Source organism: Carettochelys insculpta, chromosome 4 (genome assembly GCF_033958435.1).
Source record: "Carettochelys insculpta isolate YL-2023 chromosome 4, ASM3395843v1, whole genome shotgun sequence".
Classification (NCBI taxonomy): Eukaryota; Metazoa; Chordata; order Testudines; family Carettochelyidae; genus Carettochelys; species Carettochelys insculpta.
This window is the reverse complement of record NC_134140.1, coordinates 58,848,391-58,866,575: the sequence shown is the minus strand read 5'-3', so window position 1 is coordinate 58,866,575 and position 18,185 is coordinate 58,848,391. Positions and strand designations below refer to the sequence as shown.

General features: G+C 39.5%; 1 protein-coding gene across 4 annotated transcripts in view; it reads left to right on the top strand.

Annotated features, from left to right (window-relative positions):
- The window catches only part of SNX25 (sorting nexin 25), a 152,308-nt gene that overhangs the window by 48,406 nt on the left and 85,717 nt on the right, over positions 1 to 18,185 (top strand). For all 4 annotated transcript variants that reach the window (XM_074991844.1, XM_074991845.1, XM_074991843.1 and 1 more), the window contains exon 6: positions 9,404 to 9,474. In XM_074991844.1, coding sequence (XP_074847945.1) covers positions 9,404 to 9,474 — 71 coding nt within the window. The remainder of the gene's footprint in view (positions 1 to 9,403; positions 9,475 to 18,185) is intronic.

Sequence of the window (18,185 nt, the reverse complement as noted above, 5' to 3'; positions counted from 1 at the left end):
CACATGTAACCATCCTGAGGCAACTCCATGTGCAGAGCTGGATGTATTAGCAGCAAATGCAATTCCTGACCCTGAAATTTGTGGAGCGGCACCTGTGTTTGAAAAGGTTTGCTCAGTCGTACAGGCTACGTCTATACTACAGAGATATTTTGAAAGAAGCCCTTCTGGAAGATCTCTTCCGAAAGAACTGCTTTTGAAAGTGTGTGTCAATGCACAAAAAAGCGGATCAAAAGAGTGATCTGCTCTTTCAAGAGTGTCCACACAGCCCCCACTCTTTCGAAAGAACAGGCCAGGGATCGAAAAATAAGGTGCCATGAGGACTGCTCTTTTGAAAGAAGGACCCTATGGAGTGTCTCCACATGCCTTCTTTCAAAAGAAGGCCTTCTTCCTGAAACGAGAGGGGAAGAGCACTTTTGAAAGGAGTGCTTCATTCTTTCAGTTTATTTTCAAAAGAGTGCTTTTGGTGTGTAGACATTGCGTGGAGTCTTTTGAAAGAGCCACCTTCTTTAAAAAAAAACTTTTGAAAGAACTTGCTAGTGTAGATGTAACCTTAGAAACTGTGAAGCAGGCATGCTGCTGGACCCAACGGCATAATGCCCAAACCTTTCAGGCGTGCCATAGAACTATTGATGTAACCTTTTTTACTGATCTGGATTATGCTGGTTGGTGGTGTTCTTTGTTCAGAATGTAGATGGTCTCAACGGTGCAACAGAGAGGTGCCCGCCTCTGGTAAATATCCATAGGCTAAGAGTTGCTGGAACAATAACAGAAATCCAGGATGTCAGTAGAAAAGTTGTCATACTAAACTTGTGCTTCCAGACAAACATTGGGGCAGTGGCTTATTTAATCTATATAGGTAGTATATATGGCCCCCTTTTCATCTTGAGAGATGGTGGTTAGCAGGGGTGGTGAGGATCTATGGGCAGTGTTTGAGTCTGCAGCTTTTCTCGTGGCTTGTCCATCCAATATTGGATTTGCACGGTCAATTTCAATAACTGCATATTGGTCTATTTCCAAATTCTGGAGTTGGAGTTTTTCCCTACTAGGATGAAGTTCTTTTGTGTGGCATGTACATATACTATTGAAGGATGATGTGCCTTGTTGTAGCAATCGTTGCCAGGTATTTTGATCTGATGATGTAGACTTCCAGGATTTTGGATCGATTTTTGAATTTTTTTCATGGCTTTTTTTGCATGTGTCCTTGAATCTTAGCTTTGGTCTTCCTCTTGTTCTCAATCCATGTGACAGTTCACCCAAGAGGATTTCTTTGGGAAGATGTTCATTACCCATTCTTCTCACGTGACCAAGCCATCGTAGTCCGCTGCTGCTGATCGCTATGAGGCTGGTGTGCCAGATTGTGACAGCACATCTGCATTTGAAACTTTATCTTTCCAGTTGATATTCATAATTCTGTGGAAACAGCAAAGGTGGAAGCTGTTCAGTTTTTTTGTCCTGGTTTGAGTAGGTGGTCCATATCTCAGAACTATATAGCAAGATACTCACTACACGTGCTGGGTAGATTAGTATCTTTTGTTTTCACTGTCAGCTTAGGATTGTCCCATGCTCGTTTCATAAGTCTGCCAAAAATCGTAGTTGCTTTCCCGATTCTGATGTTCAGTTCTTTGTCCATGGATATGTTTGTGGTGACAGTAGATCCAAGGTAACAGAATTGTTGAACGACATCTAATGGGCTGTTATCCAGAATGATATTGGGTCAGTGAGGAATACCTTGAGTGAATACAACCGTTTTCTTCATGCTTGTGTTAAGGGAAAACAACTTGCAGGCTCTGGGTAGAGAATCCATCAGTGACTGTAGTGTCTCTTCATTATGAGTAATGAGAGTCTGCAAAGACGAGTTCCCTGATGAAGGCTTTCCTGACCTTAGTTTTGGCCTTGAGTTTTGCCAGGTTGTGGTGAGAGCCATCTAATCTTCTGTGGAGAAATACATCTCTGCGTGAGTTTCGAAATGCACAATCTAGTAGAACTGAGAAGAATATGCCGGAGAGGGTAGGGCAAGAACGCACCCTTGTTTGTGTCTGTTGTTAATTGCAAACGGTTCCAATGTAGATTCATCATATTGCACTGTTGTTCTTATGTTTTCGTGAAAGGATGTTATGATGTTTCGTGAGCTTGAGTAGGGTCAGTGGGCAGTCATTCTTGGTTAATACTCCTGTATAGTCCTGACCTACTGACTGTGTCAAACACCTTTTGTTAAGTCCACAAATGCTATGAATAATGGCTTTCCTTGTTCTGTGCATTTTTCTTATATTTGTTGAAGAGAGGAAAATCATGTCCATTGTTGACCTGCCAGTCCTGAAGCCACATTGTGTTTCTGGATAGACTCTATGTGTGAGTTTTTCGAGGCATTTGACAATGATGTGGGCAAATGCTTTGCCTGTGATGCTCGGTAATGAGATGCTTCTGTAGTTGTTGTAGTCACCCTGGTCTCCTTTATTTTTATAGAGAATGATGATGTCTGCACCCTTCATGTCAAGTGGGACATCACCTGCACTCCAAGGCAGTAAACAATCATTAAATGGGCAGAGCTAGCCAGATGTCCTAAGGAGAGCTGGTTTAGCTGTCGCAGCCAGGGTTTGGCATAAGGTTGGTGCCAAAAAAATTAAAAAGGTAAAACTATATACAAAAGTATGGGTTCATGAAGCCTTCATACTTCTGATTCTTTTATATGGATCTGAAACATGGACGTTTCTTAAAACAAGAGGTCAGGAGGCTGGAGACAGTTAATATAACTTGTCTGTGGCAATTACTGGGTATAAGATGGTTTGACTTTATCAGTAATATGGCTGTATCATTGAGAACTGAGCCACAAGAGTACTGAAGTCATCATTTGGCTGTTGCACAGCATGACCCAAAAAGGCTAGCCTACATCTCAGAAATGATGTCCCAGCTCATCTATCTACAGAGCTGAGACTCAGTCAGAAGAGGACAACTGGCCAGTCACAGATTGGCAGTGGTCATGTGCTCTCCTGCATTAATCCAGCTTCACCAGCTCAGTTATACTCTGTGGAGTTCTTAGATGCTTGGAATAAAATGTGTGGTCATGAGCATTCAGTGCTACTGATCTCCTCTGTCTAAGCATGATGCTGTTTATCTCCCCTTTACTGTGGATCTTGTATCATGGACATATTTCATTTTGGGTAGCTCTTTTCCTCTGCACTTACAATTGTGCTCGTACAACAGAAGCTAACCATTTTTGTTTGTGGTTTAGATTTTCTACTGTTCCCATGGAGTGAGCAGCCGTGGTCCGCTTAAGATAAAGACACATCTGTCATGTGAGAGCCACATTAAATGGTAGCATTACTTTCACATGACTAACGTGGAGTTATAAATGCAGAAGGGGTGACACACCTCCAAAGGTGGATTTCTGGATATGGCCCTACTAGGCAAATAGGCTGCTTGACCTCAACAGTAGAGTTGGGCTTGTGGAGAAATGGAGTCAGAGTTAACCCCTTCTCTGCTACTCAAGCATCACAGGCACTCATTTGCTTGCTGTACAAACACGTGCACCCCTCATGCTAGGTTTCTTGAAGAGATTCCCTCTAACTTCTACTAGGGCTGTCAAATCCAGGGAGTTCCTTCTCTACTTCCTTTCTTTGCTGGGTTTCTCGGAAGTTCTTTCATACACACACTGGATGCCTTGTAGCAGTGGGTTTAGGAGGGTAGAGGATGGGTGCTTATGGATTCAGTAAAGGCAACCGCATCTTTCCATGCTCTGAGAACCTAAAAGAAGCACCATTATCTTCATTTATTGCCATTATCTCCAGATAACTGAAGCACAGAGAGACTAACCAGCTTTTCCTAGAACGCATTTGAAAGAGTAAGGACCAGAAACTGTGTCCAACTTCCCAGGCTAGCAGCCTAACCACTGAACTACCCTTCCTTTCTTACTGGTCTTCATAGCAGAGCCAATGAGAGAGCAGTTTCAAATGTTTGGTGCATTGCACAACCAGTTTCCATGAGGTGTGGGTCCTGATGTGACAACTGAACACACCTCCTGTTAGATGTGTCCCAGTCAGCCCATGTGTTTCGGGGCTGAATAAGCAGATTTTCCTTTTTATTCTTCCTTCATTTCTACACTTAGCTCTGAAACCACTTGTATTTTCCAAAGAGGAAAATGCGTTAGGTGAAATAATTTTGTTCCTTGGTTGGTTATTTTTCATCTTCAGTGTATTTGCTCTTTTCTTTAGGCCAGCATGCTGTGCTACTGACAGTATAAATTACCCTTTATTAGGCCATTGGAAACCTAAATAGCCAGGAGGTTTATTAGTGTAATAACACTAATGGAACTGCTTGCTTCAGTTGAAACCTAAGCCTTTTGTTGTTGTTCTGGTACAATTACTGTGCACTCTGTTCACTTATTAGCTCTCTGGGCTCTTTTTAAATGGTAATATCAGGGAGCAAACTTGCTGTATGAAGCGTTGTGTTTTTTAGCTACACTTTATGTTCACTTTCCAGTCTACGGAAGGGCAGTCTTATCTTGAGCTGTGATCTTGTAACCACCAGGCAATGCTGAGTCTGATCAGAACTTGAATGGTAAGCCTCCAGGGAAATCTCAGGATTCTTGCAGGAGAAGGGGCCTGGTGTTTCTGTTTCAGCAGGTGATATGGTGTCCTCAGGGTCTGTGTTAGGCAGACATGTCTGCCTAGTTTCCTTGAGTGAAAAGCATAAGAACGGCCATGTTATGTCAAACCAGTGTTCCATCCAGCCGCCTTCTCATCTTCCAACAGTCGGTAGTAGAAGATACTTCAGATGGAATAAATCTGTTACTTATAAATGTCATTGGGTGACCCTTGGTTCTTGAAGGGTTATGTGAAGGGGTAAGGAACACTCATGTATCTGCTTTTTCCACACCCTTCATGATTTAATACACCTCCATCCTATCACCTCTGAGTTTTTTCTTTATAAGATGAACAGTCCCACTCTTAAATCTTTCCTCATATGGCGAGACTATCCCCAATCAGTTTTGTTGCCCTTTTCTTCACTTTTTCCAGTTCTAGTGGCTCTTTTCTTGATACGGGGTTACCAGAATTGCATGCGGTATTCAAGGTTAGGGGGTATTACAGATCATATTTTCTATTTTATTATCCAGGCCTTTCTTAATTGTTCCTAACATTCTGTTAGCTTTTTAAATTGCCACCTCACATTAGGAGGATGTTTTCAGAGACCTATCCACAATGACTCAGATCTCTTTAAGTGGTAACAGCTATTTTAGATCACATAATTTTGTATGTATAGTTGTGATTTACATTTTGCTTTGTGCATTACTTAGCACGTCAGCATTGAATTTCATTTGCCATTTGCTTCTGTTTTATCCCTTCCCAGGCAACCAGTTTTGTGAGATTGTTTCACAGTGAGCATTGGACTTAGCTGTTTTAAATTCAGAATTGTCCAAGTGCTTGTTGACCCTCATCCACCTCCAAAAGAATTCTAATAGATTGGTGAGGTGTGGGTTCCCTTTGCAAAATCCATGTTGACTCTTCTGCAATGTATCATGCTCATCTCTGTGTATGATACTTCTGTTTCATCCTATACCATAGGATCCACCAGTTTGCCTGATACTGTAAGCTCACTGGCCCATAATTGTCAGAATTTCCTCTGGAGCTTTTTTTAAAAAAAAAACAGTGATACATTAGCTATCATCCAGTCTTCTGGTGCTGAGGCTGATTTAAGTGATAGGGTAACATACCATAGTTTGTTCCTTCAGAACTTTTGAGTGAAAACTGTTTTGGCTCTGGTGATATGTTACTATTTAACTTAGTAATTTTGTTCCAGAAACCTCTCCTACTGGGATGTGAATCTCAGATAGTTTCGCAGACATGTTGTTGTAAAAGAATAGTTCCATGGTAGGAATCTCTTTCACACAGTGTTCAGTGAGAACTGATGCAAAGAATGTGTTTTAGCTTCTATACAATGGTCTTGTAGCACCTCGTGTTGTTCACCAACCCTGCTGGTTGTCTGGTAGGCTTGCTGCTTGTGCTGCACTTAAATTGTATATTTGTTGCTTGGGGAAAAATATATATATATTAGGAGCAGAAATGGGCAACATGCTAGTGAATGGACCTCATGAATGGCCCTTCATCTTAGTGGGCTGCAAAATTGTTGTAGCCAAGACGGTTTCCCTGGATAGGGTAGTTTCACTGACTGTGCTTGCTTATCTAGAAATTGCAGACTGTGTCAGCTGAACCAGAGCAGTGCTTTGTATGTAAAGGGAGCACCCAGCTCTCACAATAAATGTTGTGTGCAGTCAGCACACATCTCACTGCATATTCATATCACTTCAGTAATACTGGTGGGGAGTTTAAAAAAAAAAACTATATAGATGGTAACCAGTGGAATCTGGCAACCTTGCACATGAGCAACGGTAAACAAAATGTCTTGTGAGCCATACGTAGAATCCCAATTGTTTGTAGGTTGCCCCCCATTGACTTAGAATCGCTTTAACCTATCTATCTATATCTGTTGGAGAACTGGGTTACCTTCTGTAGGCTTTGACTTTTGGTACTAAGTATTGGAGGTACCTAGAGCAGAAGATCATGTGACTTGGAATGATAGCTACTTTCCAGTGCTGCTTGGTTCGTCTGAGGAAAAGTTGTGAGTCGCATTTTCATCAAGTAGGTACAGTGTTAATGTCCTTCATTTCCTTTCATCAAGGCAAAGAGTTTTACAGAGAAATTTGCTGCACAAGGATGTGAAGACCCATTGTATGCATATATTTTCTGTTCAGGTTATTTCAATGTGACCAACAATCCTTAAACTTCCCTTTCCCTAATATTAAGATAATGGGGAACGTTGAACAAGATTTCAGAGAATAGTGAAGGAAAAGAGAAGCCTTATGTATGAGGTCTGAAAGCAAAGCAGTAGTTTTATGTAGTGCCATATGTTTGCATGAAATAAAGAGGGTTGCTGAACTACAAGTGGCTGAGAATGGAAGATGATAAAGACAGGAAGCTGAAGATTAATTTTTCTTCTGATTAGATGAAGCAACTATGATGCAGGTAGAGCAGTGTTCCAATTATTATTTAATTTATTTGTGTACCAGATGATTCATGGTATATATTGGTCACAGCTCCTGCTGCAAAGCTTTGTCTCTTTAGCCGTGTCTACACAAGCCCCAAACTTCGAAATGGCCACGCAAATGGCCATATCGAAGTTTATTAATGAAGCGCTGAAATGCATACTCAGTGCTTCATTAGCATGCGGGCAGCCGCGGCACTTCGGAATTGACGCGCCCTCATCCCGACGGGGCTCCTTTTTGAAAGGACCCCGCCTACTTCGAAGTCCCCTTATTCCCATGAGCTGATGGGAATAAGGGGACTTCGAAGTAGGCGGGGTCCTTTCAAAAAGGAGCCCCGTCAGGACGAGCCGCATGGCGGCGAGGCGCGTCAATTCTGAAGTCCCCTTATTCCTATCAGCTCGTGGGAATAAGGGGACTTTGAAGTAGGCGGGGTCCTTTCGAAAAGGAGCCCCATCGGGACGAGCCACGTGGCGGCGAGGTGCGTCGATTCCGAAGTGCCGCGGCTGCCTGCTTGCTAATGAAGCGCTGAATATGCATTTCAGCGCTTCATTAGTAAACTTCGAAATGGCCATTTCGAAGTTTGGGGCTAGTGTAGACGTAGCCTTAGTCTTCTGTAACGAGACTAACAGTAAGGGAAAGGATCAGGGACAGAGATAATAGCAACATGAACCGGTGATCACACAGTTAACATGTGCAGCTCTTTTTAAAAAACAAAGTGGAGGAAGCTAAAAATAATTGACTCATTTATGCATTAGTTTTCTTCCAATTACCTAGATAATTCATTCTAACTACTTGAATTGCTGTGATGCCTAGAGTATCTGAATTGTGAAAGCATCACAGCAATTCTAATAGTTAAGACTAAAGTGGCAAGAAAAAATGAAAGTGGCAAATTAAAAATTAACTTATCTGGGTAATTGGGAACCAAGTATTCTAATTTGGCTGTCATTAGCGTGGTATCCGAGCACCTTACAATGCTTAATGTAGATATCCTCACCCATGTGTCTGTGTGGCAGGGAAGTGCTCTTACAGAGGAAGAGCTGAGTTACAGAGAGACTAAGTGACTTGCCCAGGTCATACAGGACGATGGTGTTAAACTGATTAGCCACATTTTCTTAAAAAATTAAAGAAGTTCAGAAAGGATTAGTTAATCCTCATCTCCTCAGTAATATGCTCAGAGGAATATCTGTGATAGAATAATTAAAGTTTCTGTTAAGCAAGGAGTTCATGAAATCCATGAAGATGAATGAACAGGAGTAGTATCTTGAGTAAAAATATCATTGCTTCTTAACTTTATCTTCCAATTCCTGCAACTGTAGGCAGCTCATGTTTTCCTTCTGTACAAATGTAATTAGGCTACCTCCCAAGCTCATATATAATTCTTTGTGTAGATTAGTTCAGAAATGGGGAATTGACCAAGCAGTCATGTGTTAAGGCTGCAACTTTTAGTGACTGCTTTTATGGTTAACTGTGGCTCTGCCTCTCTCTGGCTTTTTATGGGTTAGGAAAAGGGATGACAGAGGAAACCCTTTTACTTTCCCTTATTCCACCACTCTTATAGGAGGAGCATGTCTTTCTGATGGGGCTGATGTTCTTTTCTTTCTTAACAGAATGTGTTCATTATGACTGGCCAACACAGTGTATTTCCCTTGTTAGCAGGGTTTCCTAAGGACTTGCAATTTATTCACTGGTTTAAATAACCTTGTGCCTACTATGCTTGGTTCCATACATTGACTTTGTACAAAGTAATTGACTTTTGTTTTAAAGCCTTGAAAGGTACAGAGGCTGCCTGCATCATTGTTAAAATTACCCGAACTCCTTCCCGAGCAAACAATTACAATTGCATGTTACATCAGCAGACAAATCTGCCTTTACTGCACCTAGAACTCTCTTCTGAAGCCTGTCCCTGTTTTACAATGGTCTTAATTATTTCACCAGGCATGTTTTAAAATTTCTTCACTTGCCAAGTTTATTACATTTCAATCCCACTCTGTTTGCCAGCATTACTTTAGTTTACTTTTGAATTTTAAGACCATGATTTTGTATTACATTTTCATTAACTTTACTGGGGTTTTTAAGAACCTGTCCTAGAGTATCCCACATGTTTCAGTTGAGTGAAGAAGACTTCCTAATTAGTGCTGGGATTTTTGGATGATTTTCTTTTTCTGATGGTTCCATCTTTTGGAAACTATACCCTCCCCCATTTGTTCCCAGGCATACTCTCCCTCTGAATGGGAAAGTAGGTGCATGTGAAGTGACTAGGTTTCCCAGTGAATTTGTTCTAATATTTGTACTTCTAAAATATGTGACGTGAAGAGCAAACTGTAAAAGACCATCTTTTATCTTTTTGTTCTACCCTCTTAAAACTAGGTATCAGATCGTAGTGGAAATAGTTCAAGCAACCACAATCAGCAACTTTCCCCAAATGAAGAGACAGAAAGGTAAGCATGCATTCTGATAGGCGTTAAAGCTGTGTATTTAATGTAATAAAATAGTCAAATGTAAGACAGATACATAGCTGGATTTGTGCACACAGTCCTTGGATAGATTTTGAGACTGCCTACCTGCATTAGATATTCATGTTCCAGTCTTCTCACACTTTTCAGAGAAGTACTTAGTTTTGTTTTACTTATTCAATTGTGATTGAAATTTGACAAAATCTTCTTTCCATTGTAGACAAGGTTCAGAAAATAAATAATGGCCGTCACTGCAATGCCTGCTCATAAATAAAGAAATTTTAAGGTTTTTGCAATAAGTTGGCATTTTACACTGTTTAGTAAAACCTCTGACATTACTCAGTTTCACATATTTGCTGGCTAATAGTTGCCATTGCATAAGTATTCAGAATTAATCCTCTAAGCGAGCCTTTTTAAAAATTGTCCAGTATAAACTCCACTTGATATTCTCTAGCACCAATATTACAGTGTAGGAGTTTTTGTTTTTCACTGATCTAAATGACTGAGAGCACTGTGGAGTCGAGACACACAAACTTGTGAGAGAGGATGTTTGGAGGACACAATCAAAATACATTATGGATTCATGAAACTGTCTCCATCTCTATGAGGCCATCTGGTTTCCTGGTTGTAAGTGAGGGATTACAGTCCTGAGGAAGTGGGTTACTGTATATTAAAAGTGTGGGGTGTGGGAGAGTGTAACACAGAATGAAAGGTCAGGTGAAGGGGGCCCCAGTTAATACAATATGATTCAGATTTTCCTGTAGATTCTCATTAATATGTGCTTAAAAACTTGTGGCATGTTTGCTTAGATACAGTCATCATAATCATCATCAATAACCATGGGCTCAGCGCCTGTTGGTGTCTGATGCCTCTCACTATTTCCTTCCATCTTTCCTTGTCCAGTGTGGAGTGGCTTAGTTTCTGTAGACGAGCTCTGCACCTATCTGCTATATTATCTGTCCATTCTCTGTGGAGTCTGCCTCTCTTATTTGAACCGTCCATTATGCCAAATACCAGGGTCTTGATCTTTCATTCATCGTTCATTCTGCAAATATGCCCAAATAGTTGTGGCTTCCGTTTTACAACCACCTGCAGCAGGTTCTCTTTCGGCTGTATCTTTCTATGTAATTCCTTACTGGTGACCTTCTGCGTCCATCCTTTTCTCAGAATCTTTCTATAACAACTCCTTTCGAATGCCAATATTCTTTTCAAATCTTTTGTTATCACCCATGTCTCACATCCATACAACATGCTGTTGAATACACACATTTTCAAGATGCTCATCTTCGTTCTTAAGCTAATTGCTTTGCTTTTCCAGATCTTATCACCTTCAAACTCGCTCTTGCTTTCACTATTCTAGTCGCTATTTCCTTCTTACAGTCAAGATCATATGTTATGTTGCTTCCCAGATATGTGAACTTCTCTACATTTTCTAGTTCAATACCATCAACATTGATCTTCCTTCCTATTTCCTTATCTCCAAATTCCATTGTTTTTATTTTATCAATGTCCATAATCAGTCCGTACTGCTTCCCTTCTTTGTTTAATGCCTGCACTGTTTTCACTAGCTTCTCATCTTCCTCAATGATAACTGTATCATCCGCGAACCTCAAGTTAATTCTTTTCCCATGCACAGATACCCCTCCTACCTCTTCCTTGATCTTGTCCATTGCTCTCTCTAGATGTCGATGAAGATACTTTGGCAATATTAGATCTCCTTGTCTCGTACCGCAACTTGTTCTAAACCACCTTCCCAACTCCCCGCATGTTCTCACCACTGCCTCCGCATTGCCCTTGATATCCTTCAACAACCTTATCAATCTGCTATCCACTCCATATGACTCCAATACTGCCCAAGTCACTTTCTGATCTTTTCTGTCAAATGCCTTTTGAAAATCGACAAAGCAAGTATATATGTTCTTGTTCTTTCATTGATCTTTTTCCACTATCAGTCTTAGTGCCAATATCTGCTGTATGGTACTTCTATCTTTTTCTGAAACCTGCTTGCTCGTCTGCTCTATGTTCTTCTATCTGCAGTCTTAATCTCTCAGTATCATTGTCGGCACCTTGCCTAGATGACTTGTTAGGGCAATCGTTCAGTAGTTCTTGCACTCCAATGTACTTCCTTTCTTGGGCATTGTCACTAGCACAGATCTTGTCCATTCCTTAGGCGCCTCCCCTTCTTTCCATGCTATATTACACAGTCGGTGTATTTCCTGAATCATGCTTTATCCGCTGTACTTGATCATCTCTCCCATGAGCTTATCATTTCCAAGGCTCTTGTTGTTCTTTAGTTGTTTCACTGCTTTTTCTACTTCCTCCTTTGAAATATCAGTCTTGATCTGGATGCTCAGTGGAAATATCTCTTTCAGTTCTTCAGTCACTCTCTCTGAGACACTCGGGTCCAACTGTGCTTTGTATAGGTTGGTGCAATATCTTGTCCATCGCTGCACAGTCTTCTCCCTGTTCACAAGCACTTCTTTGTTCTCATCTTTGACTGCCATCTGCTTCGGTTGCCATTTCCTATTAACATTCCTAATTGTCTTTTACACCTCCCTGGTCTTACGTTCGCTGTAACACCTCTCAATATCTTTACATTGCTCCTCTAACCATTTCTCCTTATCCTTTCTGGCAGCTTTTCTTACTTCATTGCATTTCATCCTATATTGCTGTTCTGCCATCTGAGAAACATCTCTTTTGGTCTTCAATGCTCTCTTCTCTTGAAACAACTTCAGTGTCTCCTAGGTAATCCACTTCTTATTGATTTTTTTTCTTCTTCTGGAACAGTCTGCTCAATTACCTCTTCTATAGCAATGGCTATCCCTGTGACTCTCTTATTTAGGTCTTTCTCTGTGGCAATAATCTTCTCTTCCAGTGCTGCTCTGTATGCATTCCCTGTTTCTCGCTCACACAGCCTCGCCATGTCTCTTTTCTTAAACTGTGTCTTACATTTTCTTTTGAGTTTTATCTTGATGTTTGTGATCACTAGACTGTAGTCTGTGATCTATATCCGCTCCTTGGAAAGTTCAGCATTGCTGTATTGATGTCATCCATCTTCTTATCAAAATATTTGTCATGTTTGTGGACTTCCTGTCATCCAATCGCCACGTCCACTTCCTACAGTGCACCTGACATATATATGCAAAAATTGGGCAGTGACAGTCCTCGTTATTATAGTTACTTACCACACACAAGAATACACGTACAGGCTACGTCTATACTACAGAGCTCTTTTGAAAGAAGCTCTTCAGGAAGATATCTTCCAAAAGAATTTCTTTCAAAAGAGTGCGTCCACACACAAAGAAGCGGATCAGAAGAGTGATCTGCTCTTTCAAAAGAGAGCGTCCACACAGCTCTCACTCTTTCGAAAGAACAGGCCAAGAATCAAAAATGTGCATAGCTATTACGAAAAAAGGGCCCTGCAGAATGTCTACACACGTTTTCTTTTGAAAAAAGCTTTCAAAAGGGGGTGCTCTTCCGGAAAGGGGAAAGGAAGAGTGATTTCAAAAGGAACGCTACATTATTTCTATTTACTTTCTAAAGAACACTTTTTGTGTGTAGATGCTCCATGGGATCTTTTGAAAGAGCCCCCTTCTTTTGAAAAAACTTGTGAGTATAGTTGCAGTCACAATGAAAGCTGGCTAGAAACTTGCCCTGCTATGTCTTTTTCATAAGAGTAAGCCCCATGTCCACCATAACTGTTGACCTTCAGTTTTGCTCCTAGATCAAAGAAAATTCCAGTTCTCAAGCTAGGATGATTGAGGCCATTCTCCATCACCTCCTCTGAATTTACTGAAACTGAGGTCTTATCTTTGAGGCTTGTGCTATACAAGCAGTTAAATGAATATCATGTATTTTTGTTTTTATATGCTTCAGTATGCCCTTCCCCAATTTTTTAAAATGTCTGTTGTTTTCCTTTCAAGTTAGATGGATAGACATCTTAAAATATTTATATTCATATACAATTTATACTCCCACCTATGAATATTTTATTTGACTTTGTTTATTTAAATCAATAAATGTTGGTTTCTGTGTTTGCAATAAATTGCAGTGGTAGCAAGTGTACTAGGCACAATTTTCTTTTGGCACAGATAAACATTTTTTAAAGGTTCCAGAAGGTAATAAAAACAGAGTATTTTGTTTGTCCACAATCTAAAATGGAAGAGAGACTTATGGAGTCTGTGGTGGCGATTTATCCAAGTTTTTCTCCAGGACTTTAAATGAAATTCCAGTATAATCAATTCTTGCAATTTTCATCATGAATCTTGCATTATTGGTGTCTCAGAATCCCAGGTGTTGGAATCAAAAGATTGCATTAGAAGCTGTTTTCATTTAAAGAAAATTAAAATTTAGCTCTAATTCATTCAGGCTGTGTCTACACTGGAGAGTTCTCTTGACAGAAGGCCACTCAGGGAGTCTCTACAGTTATAAAGCTTTCTGTTGACAGAGTCTCGACAGAACTCTGCTTTTGCCTTGTCGGAGTTATCCCTCAAAAATTTGATGCATAACACTCAGTGCAGTGAAGACAAGTCTGTCAGAGAGGGCTTCCAGTTCACTGGGCAGTCCTGTTTGCAGAGGGCAGAGCAGTCTGGCTGCTGTCAACAGACATTACTGTCCACAGATGCTTCTAGTGTAGATGTAGCTGCAGCGAAAAGCTTTAAAAGGTAACCTGAATGCCCCTAAAGGCTCAGGAATCCCTCAATATTTATTATTTAAATAAATTTAAAGCTAATCTTATGTGTGTTGGAGCCTGTCTGTCATTTTTGAATACTTGAAATTAGCACTACTGAAATTCCTTTCTTTTATAACATACACTAAAGCTAACTATTTGCTAGTTCCTATTGAATTGCTGAAACAAAGCAAAAGGAAACCCGAAAGTAAGTATTAGGTTCACTGTCCATTAGAGAAGGAATATTAATGTACTTCAGATGTAAGGCTAATTTACTGGAAAGAGTTTTCCTCGTATTTTATTACTTTATATAAAAGCCTCACATGCCCATTACAAATCAAATTTTTCATCCCTATGTTTGCCTATTGTTGCTAGTGGTAAGGAACTCTGTTTTCTTGTGAGAAGACTTGATGTATGTACAATACTTTTTGTGCAAATTTGTATTCTGAAATGCTTTTACAGAGATAGATACTATTATAATTTGCCTCACTTGAAAAACAGATCAAACATAGGTTTCATGGTAATTAAAAAAAAAAAAGCTATTAAAATATAACCTAATCACATGAATAAACTAGGAGAAAATAGAATGTCATTTATTTAAATATCTTTATATTTTTCTGTGTTTCAAAATACATTGGAATTACAAGATGGAGCTCTGTAAACTTTGTATTCTCTTACTTATTTTGATGATGAATGTGTATACTGTAAAAACCAAACTAAATAGTATTTTTCAGTTCCCCCATTAAAAATACTATAATGTGGTCTCTTTATCATGAAAGTTGAACGTACAAATGTAGAATTATATACAAAAATGCTATTAAAAATAAGACAATGTAAAGCTTTAGTGCCTACAAGTCCACTCCATCATATTTCTTCAACCAATCACTCAGACATAAGTTTGCTTACTCTTGCAGGAGATAATTCTACTCACTTCTTTGCTTACATTATCAACTGAAAGTGAGAACAGGCATTTGCATGGCACTATTGTAGCCACTGTCACAAGATATTTATATTTCTGGCACACTAAGGAGTCCTATGTGCCTTCATTCTTCAATAGCCATCCCAGAGTCCATGCAGATGATGGGTTCTGCTCAATATCAACAAAAAGCAATGCCAACTGATGCGTGCTCATTTTCATCATCTGAGTCAGGTTGGTTGTCTTTTGGTGGTTTGAGTTCTATGGCTTCCACAGCAGAGTGTTGCACTTTTAAGGCTTCAGAAGGCACTATCCACATCAAGTCCCTCTCAGATTTCGGAACGCACTTCAGATTCTTAAATCTTGTGTCAAATGCTCTAGTTTCTTTAGAAATCATGTAGGTACCTTCTTTGCATTTGGTCAGATCTGCATGGAAAGCATTGGTAAAATAAACTACATGTGCTGAGTCATCATCTGAGACTGCTGTAACATGAAATGGCACAATGCAGGTAAAAACAGAGCAGAAGACCTGTAATTCTCTCCTGAGGAAGTCAATCACAAATTTTAATGCATTTTTAATGGGAATCAGTATGGAAGCATGCTCTCTGGAATGGTAGTGGAAGCATGAAGGGGCATACAAATGTTTAGCACATCTGGCATGTAAATACTTTGTAATGCTGGCTCTCAAAATGCTATGCAAACACTTATTGTCACTTTCAGGTGACAGACATTGTAAATAACTTGGCAGCATTATCTCCCACCAAGGTAAATAAACTTGGTGGCCTTCACAATTAGGTGAACAAGAAGTAGGACTGAGTAGGCTTGTAAGCTCTGAAGGTTTTACATTTTTTTTGGTTTGGAGAGTATGCATTTGTAAGTTGCAGTTTCACCATGAAGAGATTCCACTACAGTACTTGTGTGAGGTGAATTGAAAAATATATTCTTTTATTAGTTTTACAGTGCAAATGTTTGTGATCTATATAAGATCATGTGAGCACTGTATACTTTGTATCCTGTTGTTTAAATCAATATATTTGAAAATGTAGAAAAACCTTCCAAAATGCCTAATACATTTCAATTGAGATTAATTTAGGATAATTTTTAATCACAATTTGAGTTAATCTTGTGAGCTAATTGGAGCTAATCAACAGCTGTAACATGTACCCTGTCTCACACACAAATGATGAAATTTGAGAATTTAGTTCCTGATGGGAAGACTGTACTAAGGTGTAATTTTGCATTGGCTAGGGCTCCTATTACTTTTCAGTTTAATAAATATAGCTAATTTAATATGCCATTTTAACGTTACTAAACTGAAGAAGTTACCGAAAATACTGGGCACAGTATTGTGAATTAGAAAGTTTAATGATTACGTAGTCTATCATTGTAATTCTAAGTCTAGTCTAGTTTTTTCCCCTCCCTATATGTTTGTTTTGTGGAATTAGTTCTGTATTGTTTGAAGTTTTTATTATTTTCTATTATTTAAAACAACTACCACAACAATACTTTTTACTAGCCATCATGTTAAGGTGGAATCTTGTCCCAAACTAGCAATTAAGGCTAGAGGCTCAACAGTAGTTTTGATTTTTTTGTGGAAACCTTAGTGTTTAAAGTACTGATAAGCACCCTGTTTCTGGAAAATTTTCCTTCTGCAACAGAAATTTCGTTAGAGGAGATGTAGTTGCATAGTGGATACTTCTGCAGTTCTCATAATATTGCCTTATTCTACAGACTTATCATTTAACCTTGCAGCTGTTTTGTGTAGAATCCCACATCAGCTTTCCCACAGTCAGAATCAATTAAGGTTTCACTATTTGTAACCACTTTTTTCGATTATTGCTCAGGATATTGGTGCACAGTTCATGGGCTTATAGGTATTGTAAGGCACCTAAAGATAGAATAGTCTTCAAGTTCTTTGTCTGTTGTAGTTATTTTCGTAAGGGTTTCTTCCTCCAGAATATGGAGAGTCAACCTTGCTGGAGTTGACTTTTGGAAGACAGTCAACTGATATAGGGTTCATATTGGGTTTATTTTTGTTAAGGTGGAGGACGTTATTTGAAAAAAAAACCTAATATAATGTTTGTTAATTTCAGTTAAAATGGTTTAAAGAATACCATTGCCTTGTGAATGTGATCAGAACAGCTTAGTGCTAAGTTGCACCTGTACCAACCACAAATCTCATTTAGGATGCTCCTGGCTCTATACTCACAACCTTAATTTAGGCTTTGTCTACACTTCTAAAATTAAAGTGCAGTTGAAGAGGGGCAGGATAGCTAAGAGATCGCTCCCAGAGCTCTTTGTAAATGACCTGTACAAAGGGAGTAGTGAACAGTGCTGGGACCTGTTTACACTGCCACTTTACAGTGCTGTAACCTGCTATGCTCGGGGTGTATGGGTTCCTCCCCCACCACACTGCTCAGCCAGAAAGGTTCAGTGCAATAAAGTAGAAGCATAGATTTAGCTTGAGCATGGCATTAAGGAAGTAGAGTATGTGCTCAAGCCAAGGGATCTTGCAAAAATACAGAGTGCTGGGTGTGTATGATTCTTCTAGGTTAGCCAGCTGGGTTTATTCTACTCCAGGTGGTGGTCTCAGTGACAAATCTGCTAGTTTCACATAGCAGCACTGAGAAAAGCAAGATTTTTTTGTTTTGTTCTTTTCTTCTGGCAATAGAATTTAGCAGTTACATACAGGCACACCTTACTTTATGCTGTTTCTTTCAGGAGGAGTAGATATACATTAAACAGTAGAATACAGTTTAGTTAATGTTTTTGTAAGAATTATATCTCTAATTTTATCTTAGCTATGTCTTTATATTGCATCCATTCCTGTAGTGAAGGTGTTAATTGTCTAGGTTTTAGAATGGTAAGTGAAGCATCTAATTCTGTAACTACAGGAGAGCATATAAGGAAATAACAGGAAGGGTGGGAGTAAAGTTGGCTATTTGTTGACATAGTAGACTTAAACTTCTTACAGAAGTGAAACTTAGGGCACTTCAACACAGAGCAGGCCTATGCACTACAGGAGTGTGATTTCTGAAGCAAACTCTTGTTTTGCACACTAGTCGGTTCATGTGAAAGTTCCCTATCAAAACAAAAAAGCAGTCAAGTAGC